We start from the raw sequence: 13,633 nt of genomic DNA, 5'->3' as shown, positions 1-13,633 counted from the left end.
TAAAGTTTCTGAAGAAGAAAATTCTTGTTTGGGCAAGACATTTAACCCAATACGTCCTTTAAAGTGCCTAAAAATGCCATACAGTACATTTAGTGCTTCTTATAAAATTCAGATAATATAAGATAATCATTTTTAAAAGGCATAATGAATTATGGAATCAGAGCTTTGTTTTACCGTGTGTGTGTGTGTGTGTTTATTATATTTGACACACAATGTTACATTAGCTTCAGGCGTACAACACAGAGATTTTAAAAGTTTATATGTTATGCTGTGTTCACCACTAGTGTAGCTACCACCTGTCCTGCTACATCACGATTATAATGTCACTTATTGTGTTCCTTATGCTGTGCTCTTTATTCTTGTGACTTAAAGGATATTTCATTTGTAAATATCTTCTTGCATTCAGTAGGTTATCTGTTCATTTTATTGATGGTATCTTTTGCAATGCAAAAGCTTTTTTTTTTTTTTTTCTTAATCCAAATACTCTAATTTTTGCTTTTGTTTCCCTTGCCTTAGGAGATGTATTCAGAAAAATGTTACTACGGCCAATGGAGGAGAAATTACTGCCTACCTTCTCCTTTAGGATTTTTGTGGTTTCATGTCTCACATCTAGGTCTTTAACCTAATGTGAACTTATTTTTGTATATGGTGTTAAAAGTGGTCCAGTTTCATTCTTTTACATGTAGCTATCCAGTTTTCCCATCACCATTTATTTCAGGGCTTTTCTTTTTCTTTCTTTCTTTTTTTTTTTTTTTTTTTTTAATACCAGAAGTAACTGTTTGGTTTCACTTCTCCACACCCAATTTATAGATTAAAATAAAAACCTTCACAGAGTTCCATATAGTCTTTTTGTCAGTGATTAATGGCAAGGTTTAGGATCCTTCTGAAGTATTTTATTAACTCAGTATAAACATTATCTTAGTTATTTGACTATTTGGCAGAGAATTTTTTTTTTTTTAATTCTTAGTAAAAGTAGTGCTTTAATCACATTTGGTTTGAAGGCTAGTTGGGACATGTCTAGCATTGCAGATCTTTTTGAAAATCTTTGCACAGTTTTCAAGGGAAGCCTCTGAAATTTAGCCTCATATTTGTCTCTTTACAGAACCATTATGAACTCGCTAAATTATATCACAAAAGCATTAATCTTATTACAAAGAGATTTAAAGAAGTACAAATAAAATAGACTACTTTTTCTTAATGTATCAAAGTTATTTGAACATTTTCAAACGTTAAACAGATACTGGCAAACTGAAGTGGAAAAGTACATCATGTCACATAAACTCAGTCAAGTCCCTCCTGCTAAAAAAGAAAGTGTCTGTGACTTAAAAGTCACAAAGAAATCATCTGTAATCGGGGCGCCTGGGTGGCTCGGTTGGTTAAGCATCCGGCTTCGGCTCACGTCATGATCTCACTGTTTGTGGGTTCGAGCCCCACGTTGGGCTCTGTGCTGATAGCCAGCTCAGAGCCTGGAGCCTGTTTCTGATTCTGTGTCTCCCTCTCTCCCTGACTCTCCCCTGCTCGCTCGCTTGCTTGCTCGCTCGCTCTCTCAGAAATAAAGAACACATTAAAAAAAGAAAAAAAAAAAGAAATCATCTGTGACCTTATGTATCTAGTTTACTGTATAATTATGTAGCTCTTTACTTTTACTACACTTTTGTTATTTATTTTGAGAGAAGGAGAGCACATGTGCAATCTGAAGAAGGGCAGAGAGAGGGGGAGAAAGAGCCACTCAAGCATCCCAACTTTTCCTACTTTTGTCCTTTTCAGATTTTGACTCACTAGTTAAACTAGTGGTCTTGTCCTCATCATGACCAAGTTAAGAGAGTCTGGTAACACATTATTTAAAACAGTGTCGCTGGGGTGGACCAGTCGTTTAAGCATCTGACTCTTGATTTCAGCTCAGGACATGGTCTCAAAGTTCATGAGATCTAGCCCTTCCTGGGGCTCTGCACTGGCAGTGTGGAGCCTGCTTGGGATATTCTCTCTCTTTCTCTCTCTCTCTCTCTCCCCCTGTCTCTCTCCCCCCTCCCTCTCCCTCTCCCTTTCCCTCTCCCTCTCCCTCTCTCCCCCTTTCCTGCTCATGTTATCTCTCTCTCTCTCTCAAAATATACATTTTAAAAAATACATAATTTAAAACAAAACTGAAAAATTTCATATACCATTTCTTTAAAATGGGTGTATGTTTTATTTTGTGTCCAAAGTTTTCATTCATACCACTTCAGTGAAATCCTAAGCTCTGTAAAATATCTAGGCTTTATTAAAAGTTGACCAAAATTTAAAAAATGGAAATTTCAAAAACCTTTCAATCTCTCTGAAGAAAATGTTAAGACTTGCCTTACATTGACAGAAAACCATTCCTGTCTCATGTACAACAATGAAAGCTTTATGCACAGTCCAAACATTTCATGACATAGGTGACAGGCAGAGGCCTCTTCACAAAGCTGTTGAAAGCTGAAAAACTGTAGTTTTGTTTTCAGAAAACTCATTAACCATTAGAACTGCTTTTAACTACCAAATGATATAAATTGAAGGCTAGTGTTGCTCTTTCATAAACTGCTTTTCCTCACTGATATTTTTCTTTTCTTAATGTTAACTAGACTACCAGCAGCTCACATAGTTAAACAGTAGAAAAGTATTTTACATAGATTCAGAACAACTTTTAAGAAGTTATCTGTTAATTTTGTTAGCATTTAAGAATTTATATCAGCCAGCCAACTAATATGCATTGAGGGATTACTGTGTGTTTAGAACCCAGCTAGTCTGTCTTATAATAGCAGTGAATAAGACAAACTCAATCCCTACCTTCATGGAGCTTACAAATATTAAAGAAATTATTACAGCATGATGAAATCTACTAAGAATGCTGTGGCACCATATAAAGGACTATCCAAAAAGGTGACGGTACAGCTTCAATTTAGAAATGCTGTTTGAATTCACTCTTACAAAGCCTTAAAACTTAATTTTTTTATCTAAAAATTTTTTAATGTTTATTTATTTTTGAGAGAGAAAGAGAGGGAGAGAGGGGGACAGAGAGAGAGGGAGACAGAGAATCCGAAACAGGCTCCAGGCTCTGAGCTGCCAGCACAGAGCCTGACGCGGGGCTTGAACCCATGAACCGCGAGATCATGACCCGAGCTGAAGTTGGACGCTTAACTGACTAAGCCACCCACGTGCCCCAAAACCTAATTTTAGAACCCAATCTTTTAGAACCCACTTTGAGTAAGCCCAGTTTACTCAAAGTGAGCTAGCCTTTTACATTTTCAACTTTGGGAAATTCACTACATCCCATACTGATGATTATGCTTTCAAAACAAATATTTATATAAGGAAGAAAAGTAATGTGAGAAATCAAGTTGTAATTAGTGCTTAATAATGAAAGAGAAAAAGCTTCACAGATTAGTGTGGAAAAACTAGTAAAAGATTGGAAAGCTGCATCTACACTAGAACTTTTAAATTAGTTCCTTTATATAATTGTTTCAGTGATTTATGGTATTCTTGCAAATAGTGGCGTTCTCCCTCTCTACCCAGCTGTAATCTTTTTGAATACCTGGTAGTGGTGTCTTCTGGATAGTCCTTGACACATAGAAACACTTATGTGTTGAATAAGTGAAGGAATGACTGAAACTTTAAGATGTAAAGAACTGAGTTCATTTGGTTAATTTTTTTAAAAAATCACATTGTTTTATAGGTGCAGAACAATACTTAATATATTCAAATTACCATTTTTTAAATGCTGTGAATACTTCTGGAGTCTGTACTTTATCTTTAGTGGCCCACCCTGCCTCTGACATTGACAGTATTGGATTTCTAAAAATGACCTCTTACATTACCCTGGTGTCAGTAGGTATTTGTCATTAAGTAACCTCCAGCTGTGCCAGCTAAAAGAGGAGCTTGGCTTTTAGAAAAGTATTTATATGTGGACACACACACAGACACAGACACATACACTTTAGTGTGATGTTACTTGGTGATTGTTGATTAATAAGTTAAACCATTGACCTTTTATGTAAGGTGGTCATCATTTATTCAGATTAGATTGTGAAAACTGGGTAGCAACTGATTACAGATTTGAAAAAAGTCTCTTTGATGAATGGTGAGGGAAAATAATGTTTGCTTGTTTGGTCAGATTAGAAATTTACTACCTCAAGATAGGCCACTTTAAGATACTGCTCATTGAAGAATGATGTGACCTACCTTATCTCAACTTCTTTTTTACTTATCTTTATACTGTCAATAAGACAAACTACAGGAACACGAAGTAGCCCAAGTCAATGGTTGGCTGTTTTCCCTAGTGAAAGAAATAGTGTTTTTTGAAGTTTCATATTTAATTAGGGTCATATCTTGAGGTTTGGAAAACAGAATGACTTATTGAATGTAAACCCTTCATAAATATTTTTGAAATGATTAAATGAATAAAATAGTGAGAAAACAGCCACAGCAGACTGGCTACTATGTATTTATAACGAATAGTTCTATCATAATTGAGTTATTTTGATTTTTGGAAAACCAAGAATCCATCTTATTTTGGGTTTTTTATTGTTTTAGCTTTATGTCTCTCTTAAGCTATAGATGGTAGCCTAAAAGTTCCTCAGATTAATCTAAATTAATCTCAACTTGATCTTTTCTAAGGGCACACAGATTTTATTAAAATATTTAAATGCTGATATCAAATATTTTTGACACTATGATTTATAAAACATTTTATCTCATTTGATCATGTCAGAAATCATGTTTAAACTATGCTTCTCATCTTAAGAACTTAAATTCTGTAATATGATCAAGGTAAATGGCAGAAGTAGAGACCCAGACCTAGATCTTCTGATTCTGCTTTTTACTGCACCTCATCTAGGGGGATGTAAATGAGTAAATTTTGATTAAAAAATAAAATATACATTTGAAAATAAGGGTTCAAGTCAATATTTCTCATTATAACACTTTGGGTGATATATTAGGGATATAGCAAAGTAAAAAGCATGACCACTAGCTGGCGGGTGTTTATGATCTAATTGAAGAAACAAGATGTATCCATAAAAAGAATACCAATGTAAGACAACATGTGTGTAGTGAGTATGTGTGAAGCTTACAAAGAAAGGAGAGATTGCTGTGGACTGGAGCTACTGGTATGACTGGAGTGACCGAACTGGGCTGTGCTGGAAGGGAGCGCACAGTTGAGTTTACCAGATAGTTTAACTCATGAGATTTATGCAAATGGCTGGCAGTTTAGCCAACAGTGTCATTTCATCTGGACATTGAGACATTGAGAGTACCCAGAGAAGCCAACACCGCCTCTCATGTCTGAATCCTGCCAAACTCCTGTGGTTCTTTTGTCAGAGGAGAAGAAGTGTGGCTTTCTCTGGAGCCACCTTTCACAATAACAAGGCTTGTGTAAAGATTCCCCATTTTCTAGATTCAGTGAACCTAATGAGAACTTGAAATTCATCCCACCAGTGTTTCAGCTGTAGTAAGTTCATTGGCAAGAGTTTTTGTTTTTTTTTTTTTTTTCTTTTCTTTTCTTTTCTTTTCTCTTTGAAAAAAAAAATCCTGGAAATGGTGAAAGACACATTGTCATGACAGAGGCTGATAATAATAGTAAAATCTGAGAATTCTGGAGGTGAGATCTCAAGGGAAAAAAACCATTCAGTATTAAATTCATACTTCTTTGCTTAGACCTGAAAGGTTGCAAATTTATTTAGCATATCTGTCTCCTTTTTCTCTTCCCTTCTTCCTTGCTGTCCATACTTATCTAGTCATGCTCTGTGTCTTTCATGAATACCATTCCAACCAGACCACATTTCTTCTCATTATCCTTTGAACATTTGCCATTCTTTTCCAACTTTCTTCAAGTTATTTTTCATACATAAAATGAGTCCATACAGTCTGGTAAAGTTAATAAGAATTGATTTTTTTTCTTAAAAATGGGATGCAGTACTTGAAAGTGAAAACTTCAGTCACTGCCCTTAAAAATATGAAAGGTTATGAATAATACAGACTTGGAAGTCCCATATTTGACTTCATATATATACATATACGCATATACGTGTGTGTGTGTGTGTGTGTGTGTGTGTGTGTGTGTGTGTGTGTGTGTATTCTTCAGATCCTTTGTCATATATAAAATGGGTCTGCTTATTTGGAGACCCAGAATAATTTTTCAAGGGATCCAATGCCAGAATAGCAATAAAGTATCCAGTATCAAGACCAAATGGAGTTAGAGGATCAAATATTAGCAAAGTAGAAGATGGAGGTAGGATGGGTCGAAATTTGAGGACTGCTGAAAATGAGCAACATTATGCTTAGGTACCAGGGGCTCCTTGGGTGGCTCAGTCGTTTAAGCATCGAGTTTGGCTCAGGTTATAATATTGCAGTCCATGGGTTTGAGCCCTGCATCAGGCTCTGTGCTGACTCAGAGCCTGGAGCCTGCTTTGGATTCTGCGTCACCCTTTCTCCCTGCCCCTCCCCAACTCACGCTCTGTCCCTTTCTCCTTCAAAAATAAATAAACATTAAAAAAATTAATGCTTAGGTACCAAGTGTGGAACTTCTGCCTCTTCTTCCTGGTTTCTGGCATTGATGGAGAGGAAAGAATAGCATGGAACCTTTTACTTTTCTTTAAAGTCTATATAAACATTACCAAAAGTTTATTTTAAAGGAATATATGAATTAAGAAAATTGATTACAATGCCGTTTTCTATTACATGTATAGAATAAACTGAAGGAAAAACTATTTCCCATAGTAAAAAAAAATCAAAGAAGATATATTTGGTTTAAACAGTAATTAATTTGCATGCTAGCCCCTTTTCCTCATGGCCACATTATAGAGAAGCTACCCTGTCATTGTCAAGAAAAAATAGTAAAAATGGTGCAGTGAACTGACCCAAAACACTTGGTTATACACAACTTTTAGATTCTTTCTGGTAAATAATGAAAGATACCAAGAAGCTTGAAGTGTGAGGATAATTATAGTAAATTGTCAGATTAAGTCCCTCCTGCTGTACACACACACTTCTCAACTTAATATTTAGTAACAAGTAAGCACAAAATAATTTATGAACTGGTTATATACTTGAAGAAATTCCAGCTGTCTGTTTTTTAGGTGTCTCAGTCACACTCTCGTATAAAAAGTTTACTTTTGGCAAATGTAAGGGAGGAGTGATGAGGCGGGAATGATGATTTCTTCTGATATCAGATGACTACAGTTGTCCAGAGTTCACAACTGGACACAGAACCACTTAAAAATTTACCACGGGTATCATCTCCAAGATTAAACAGACCTCAGTGGATTATATCTACTTCATAAAGTGGTGGGGAGTACCTCTCTCAAATATTTTAGTCAATTTGTGTTTCTGGAATACATTTAAATTCACTCATGAGAGCCCATATGCCATATTCATCCTTCTTGTTTTCATGCTTTGTGTTCATCAGGAGATCCACATTTTTGTCATTCAGTATATTAATAAACTATTATTTATATACAAATGGCCATTTATATACAGAAAGGCCTCTCTTAGCTCCCTCAAGAGTATGGTCTTTACTATTACAGTCAGAGAAAGACAAATACCATATGACCTCACTCATATGAGGACTTTAAGACACATAGGGACATAGGGAAAGGAAACAAAAATAATATAAAAACAAGGAGGGAGCAAAACATAAGAGAGTCTTAAATATGGAGAACAAACAGAGGGTTGCTGGAGGGGTTGTGGTGGGGGGGATGGGCTACATGGGTAAAGGACATTGAGGAATCTACTCCTGAAATCCGTGTTGCACTATATGCTAACTAACTTGGATGTAAATTTAAAAAATAAGTTAATAAAACAAAACAAAAAAAAAGAATCCCACAGTCTGCTCCTGGGCTGTGCATCTTTGAGTAGATGTTAACAGCATCAGGGTTATAATTCACTCTGACTAACAACACACATTTAATTTCATTGTATTTAAAGTAAGTTCTAAACTTTATAACATAGTATAACCATATTGCATATAAAATAACCTTTTGGGTACCAATAGTTTAAGTCATTATTGGGAGTTTTGATTTGAATGTCAGAACTTTTTGATAACTTAATTTTTTAAATTTTACCTTAACATTTTAACTTAAACAAATTTAATATTATTACCTTCTGGATGTACAACATGTCATTAAATGCAGTCTTTTTTCATGTCAACAGTTGAAATATCGACAATTGAAATAACTCTGACACTCTTACTAGATTTGTTCATAGGCAAGTCTGTACTTTGTTAATTGCTTACGTAACTGAGTAAATTCTATGTAAGAACAAACTGGGGATGAAATCAGGGAACCAGGTATCTTCCATACTTATCCCACAGCCTAATAAATTAGTGAAGTCATTCAGCTTGAATGTATTCAGAGAAACACCCTTTGTTATCTACTCTGCTCTACTAACACATTTGTAGGGATTAGTAAAATAAAGTAAGAGTAATCTAGTGGAAATTCTGTGCCCTAATAACTTAAACAGCTTTGCAAAGTAAAGTATGCTTTGATTGGTAATCAGTATTTTAATATTTATCAAGGAATACTTTATCCACTAGGGAGAAATATTTTTTAGTTGTCTTACAATAAAATATCAACTCAAAGGTTGTGTGAGTTCAAGTTACTTAACCTGTCTAAAGCTGTGGTTTCTTTATAAGTAAGATGAAGGTAATAATATTAAGTTCCTCTCAAGGTTAAAGATTAATAATATATGTTAAACCCATAATGAAGTGTCTATCACATGTGTTCTAACAAATGGTAGGCATTTTAAGAAGAAAGACAAAAGACTTCGAAGAGAGTGGTCAACAGTGTTCAAGTAATTTCAGGACTCTTAAAGCATGGGTTACACCAAGTGATAACTCAAAATACAGACTTTTCTTCTAGAATGTGATACATGTGTGCCTGATAAACCACTCACTCTGCAGAACTGTGCACTAAAAATAAGCTTATGGGGAAAATGAGCTTATGGAGGAAATTAAGTTTAGGCAGACCACTCAAAATCTATGCAGCTTTACATTGTTGTTATTAGTTCTCTGGTTACAATCCTAATGGAAATATTAACTCTCCTAACTTTCTACCAACATTTGGACCCAACGTCACAATCACCTAACCATTTTGCATCACATTTCCCCTCAAATTGAGGAGATGGCAGTTACTGAGTGCATTTGATTCCAGTACTTTTCATCAAAATTGAACATCTGACTTAAACTACAGAGAAAAACATGTTCACAGCTTCTTTCTTGAACAGAAAGCTGAAGTGTTGCAAAGTGTAGGGTTCTTGACTCCACTAAACTAGCATGTCAACATGCTAGAAAAAAATCGTATGATGTAGCAAGATACCCAAAGTCTAAATTATATTTATATTGTTCATTATTTACCAATGGCAAAGGGGTTCTTTTATATAAATATATAATATAGAGGAATATACTGTGTATTAGATGAAAGAATTCTGAACTTCCCTAAAGCTCGTTGGAGCTAAGTTGTTTATAGGGAGTAAGGAATATAAATCATACATGTTTCTTTTATTGCTTCTGTTTCAGGTGTATCAAGCACTTTTAGGGATAGTTTAATGGGTTAGCTGCAGTAGAGAAATTTGTTAGAGTTTTCATACATTTCTCCTGTACGTATTCCCCACAGTTGGCTAGAGAGTATGAAATTATCTCTGGACCACTAGCAGAAGTCCCCATTCCTCTTAATAATTACTGTTTAATATCAATTTGCTTTATCCTGTTCCTATAGCTGTATTTTCCCCCAAGAAAATACACCTCTAAAAGGTGCCTCTAAGGCACTTCTGTCTCATTCTAGCTCTGAGAGATCAAACCGCCTATGATGTATTTGGGAACGTTGTTGTGTGAGATAGGCAGAAACCATTTTGATCAAGTTATTCCATGTGTACAATATACTTTACATTTTACATGAAAGTATTACAATCTAGCTGGCTTACTTTACTAACTATTCATGAATTAATAGAAATGCAGTTATGCTAAATTTTAATTGTATCACTTCCTATCAGTGCTAAAGCAGCGAGTTCTTACAAATCAGATGCATAATTTTGGTGGGTCATGTTTTTATATTGTTTTATTTTAGCTACTTCTGGAGGAGATGATTCCATTATTTCAAGTCCTGATGTCACTGATATTGCACCAAGTAGAAAGAGGAGGCAGAGGATGCAAAAAAATCTTGGAACAGAACCTAAAATGACTTCTCAGGTGATTCAGCCTCCAGAAAAGGAAAAGTAAGTTTATTTGTTTTTTTGCTTATGCCAAATTATGAGATATTATTTTAAAATCTAATACCTGATCTCAGGAATTATCTTTTTATTTCTGAATTTATTTAAGGCTGTTTTTAAAGAACAAAAATTGTTATTTTGGAAATTGTCAAATGTTCAAATCAATATCTTTTCTCTGGTATTTGGTTAATTCCTATAAATATTTAAAACAGAAGTGCTAAAAATATAAGTAAAATGGTTTTTCTTGTGATTTTTATAAATTAATTAGAAATAGCATGTAGACACCAAAAATATTAGAATCCATCTTGAGTTCAGTAAAGTATTTCAATCTGATTTACTGATTTAAGTAGACCCATGTAGCGTTCGAATTAGCTACCTGATTTGATCATGCTTGGAATTTTTACAGTGAAATGTCTCTTCCTAGTCCACAGCTATTGGGAATTATGTGCTTTATTTTTACAGATTTTCACTCTTTGGTTCAGATACCCTCTTTTGATCTGCATCCCAATTTAGTTGTAGTGAATTGAGGAGTTGGGATAATTAACATTTTATTGCAACAAAACAGTCAGCATTTATAAAGACTATTTATCAGTTGAATCCCAAATGAATGTGCAAATCGTGTGTGTGTGTGTGTGTTTGTGTATGTGTGTATGCCATGAGAATTTCTTTCTTTTCCTTTAAATTTTTTATTAATTAAGCAAATAGTTAATGAACAGTAGCCATATAACAAATGATATTACAGATCAATGGTTTCACAGTGTGGAATTAGGACCCCCAGGACAGTCCACAAGCTCCATCTCTTCTTCAGTTCCATACCTGTGTGAGGCCAGTCTCTTTCATATATTTCATTTAAAATAATATATCACATCTGATTAAATGCAGCAGCTTATGAGAATCCAACTCTTTTCATTCAAGCCAGACATGAAACAGATTTACAAAAGTGTAAACATAGTCCTCATGAGATTTTTTTGTTGAAATATAATGATCTTTCCTAAAGAATATCATATCATGTTATTATATACTAGGTTTATTCTTTTTTTAATGAATTAATAAAGATTTATAAATTTCCTGGTTTTTAATTTTGAATATGATTAATATACTCAATATAAAAACACCTCTTGAGGTCCTCAAGAACTTTCAAAAGTAAAAAAGACTTTTTTTTTTTACATTTTAAATTTTTTTGCTTCTGAGAGCAAAAAGTTTTTAGGATTTTGTTGTAGACAATGAAGATGCCAAGACAGGTACAATCCAAGCCCTCAGGAAATGACAGCCTAACAGGAGAGAGTTGAGTTTATGGTATGAAAGTAAGCATTGTTCAGTTAATAGTGAAATTGTTTTGTTTGTCTATTTATCATTGGGTTTCTATTCTCTCCACAATTGGCCTGATGTACAGGTACTCGAAAATGCCATTATGTCTTTATGCCCTTATGTCTTCAGACAATACATATAAAAACAATATACACTAAACTCTTATTGATTTGTACTTAGCATCTGAATTTATTCATTACTCGTAAACATCTGGCTTCATAGAGTTCAAAGGGATCATATCTCTTATTTAATATCTATCTATTTATCATAAACATCTGGCTTCATAGAGTTCAAAGGTATCATATTATCTCTTTTATTTAATATCTATCTATCTATCTATCTATCTATCTATCTATCTATTTATTGGAGAGAATGAGAGAGAGAATCAGCCGGCTGTGAGGGGCAGAAGGAGAAGGAGAGGAAGAATCTTAAGCAGACTCTATACTCATTGTGGAGCCCAGTGTGACACTTGATTTCACAATTGTGAGATCATGACCTGAGCTGAAATCAAGAGTTGGACACTTAACCAACTGAGCTACCCAGGCACTTCTGTATTATCTTTTAAATAATGAACCAAAAATATTTCCAGTTTGCAAATATTAGAGTAGCAAAAATATACCTGTATATTAATATGGGAAAAAATAAGATTACAAGCCGTTTGAAGTATTCCAGAAACTCTGTACTTCATTCATTCGATCTGTAGGCAAATTAGCAATGAGTATCAATTGTGTGCTAGACAGAAACTAGATGTTGGGAATTCAAGAGAATGGAAGACAGACACGGCCCCTTTCCTCAGGGAACTTTTGGTGTAATTGTTTGGTCTGATGATGATGTCAGGGTCTAGGGAAAGAATGAAATGCATTGCTTTTATGTTAGAGAGCTACACCTTAGTTCTTTCCAATCTGTATATGAATGATATACAAGGTTTTGAGGTTACCAACATTTTCTGATTACACAATATTGCTTGAACAGATTTCCAATACACATGATACAGAGATGAAAGAAGTTTAGATCTGGGTCAAGACTAAATATTTTATTTAGGCTTTTTAATAAAGATAGTGTATTTTCTTCTATCAATTGTATGCAATTAATGTGTTCCTTTTCTATATTTTGATAATCATGTTAGCACTTATTGTGTTTATTTTCACTACTTTAAAAGTTGATATCAAGCCATATGAGCTTCTTTGAATTGTCTACTAATTATATTACTTTGGACCTTTTGGCTCAACTGACCCTAACAAGAAATGGAAAACATATGTTAGATGTCAGGAAGAATTTTAAAGATTAAAGGAAATTTAGTTTATCAGTCAAATGTTGAGTGGTTGATATCCTGCTCTACAATTCCTCTTGCTTTGCTCAAATAAACAGAGAGAGAAAGTATGTATTTTCCTTTATCCTTTGGGTTTTGTTTTTTCCATTTTGAATATAGAAGACTGAAATTCTATGGCTCCTAAAGTTTGAAGTGCTAGTTCTTTCCCAGTTTTTTTAAAATCAAAAACATTAGAAAGCTTCTATAAAACAAAAAAATAAAAACAAGCTCACAACTGTAAAGAAAACTTAAAATAAGTCGGTCTCAAATATTGATGGTTAACCCTTATTTTATATTTTTAAATTGAAACTACTACCTAAATTAAAATTATCACTTCATAATGCTATCTCATTCACTTATAAGGAACTAGGTTATTTTACTTTTTAACCATAAACACAACTTAAATATGATATGCAAGGAGCACATTCTGACTTTTTAATATTGCCATCCTAGTGAAATGGGATTAGAGACCCCAATCCAGTAATTCTAAGCATACCTCACTAACACAGACAGATCAAACCTAGGTCTCAGATTCACATAAAATGCCCTAAAACCACTCCCACTTGGGATGTAGCTTAAAAATTTGGATTATAATTCCAAAGATTCCAATCTAGAACCTTAAGGCTGGTGTTCTTCCCTCACTCTATTCTTGCAATCACAAAATTAATTGTGTATATTTCTGTCTCCTAATAGATTGTAAGCTCCTTCAGGCAGTGGACCAAGCATGGGCTTTGTAAGAAAATATTGGTTGTGCTGCTCTGGAAAAATAATTATATAAATCTTAGCCTGAGTTGTTTTTTATCC

General features: G+C 34.2%; 1 protein-coding gene across 5 annotated transcripts in view; it reads left to right on the top strand.

Moving 5' to 3' along the window:
* The window catches only part of XRCC4 (X-ray repair cross complementing 4), a 258,352-nt gene that overhangs the window by 133,621 nt on the left and 111,098 nt on the right, over positions 1-13,633 (top strand). For all 5 annotated transcript variants that reach the window (XM_039241051.1, XM_039241050.1, XM_039241054.1 and 2 more), the window contains one exon: positions 10,071-10,218. In XM_039241051.1, coding sequence (XP_039096982.1) covers positions 10,071-10,218 — 148 coding nt within the window. The remainder of the gene's footprint in view (positions 1-10,070; positions 10,219-13,633) is intronic.

Source organism: Hyaena hyaena, unplaced genomic scaffold (assembly GCF_003009895.1).
Source record: "Hyaena hyaena isolate Hyena2069 unplaced genomic scaffold, ASM300989v1 scaffold_188, whole genome shotgun sequence".
Classification (NCBI taxonomy): domain Eukaryota; kingdom Metazoa; phylum Chordata; class Mammalia; order Carnivora; family Hyaenidae; genus Hyaena; species Hyaena hyaena.
Note: the sequence above shows the minus strand (reverse complement) of the source record. Positions and strands in the feature narration are given on the sequence as shown.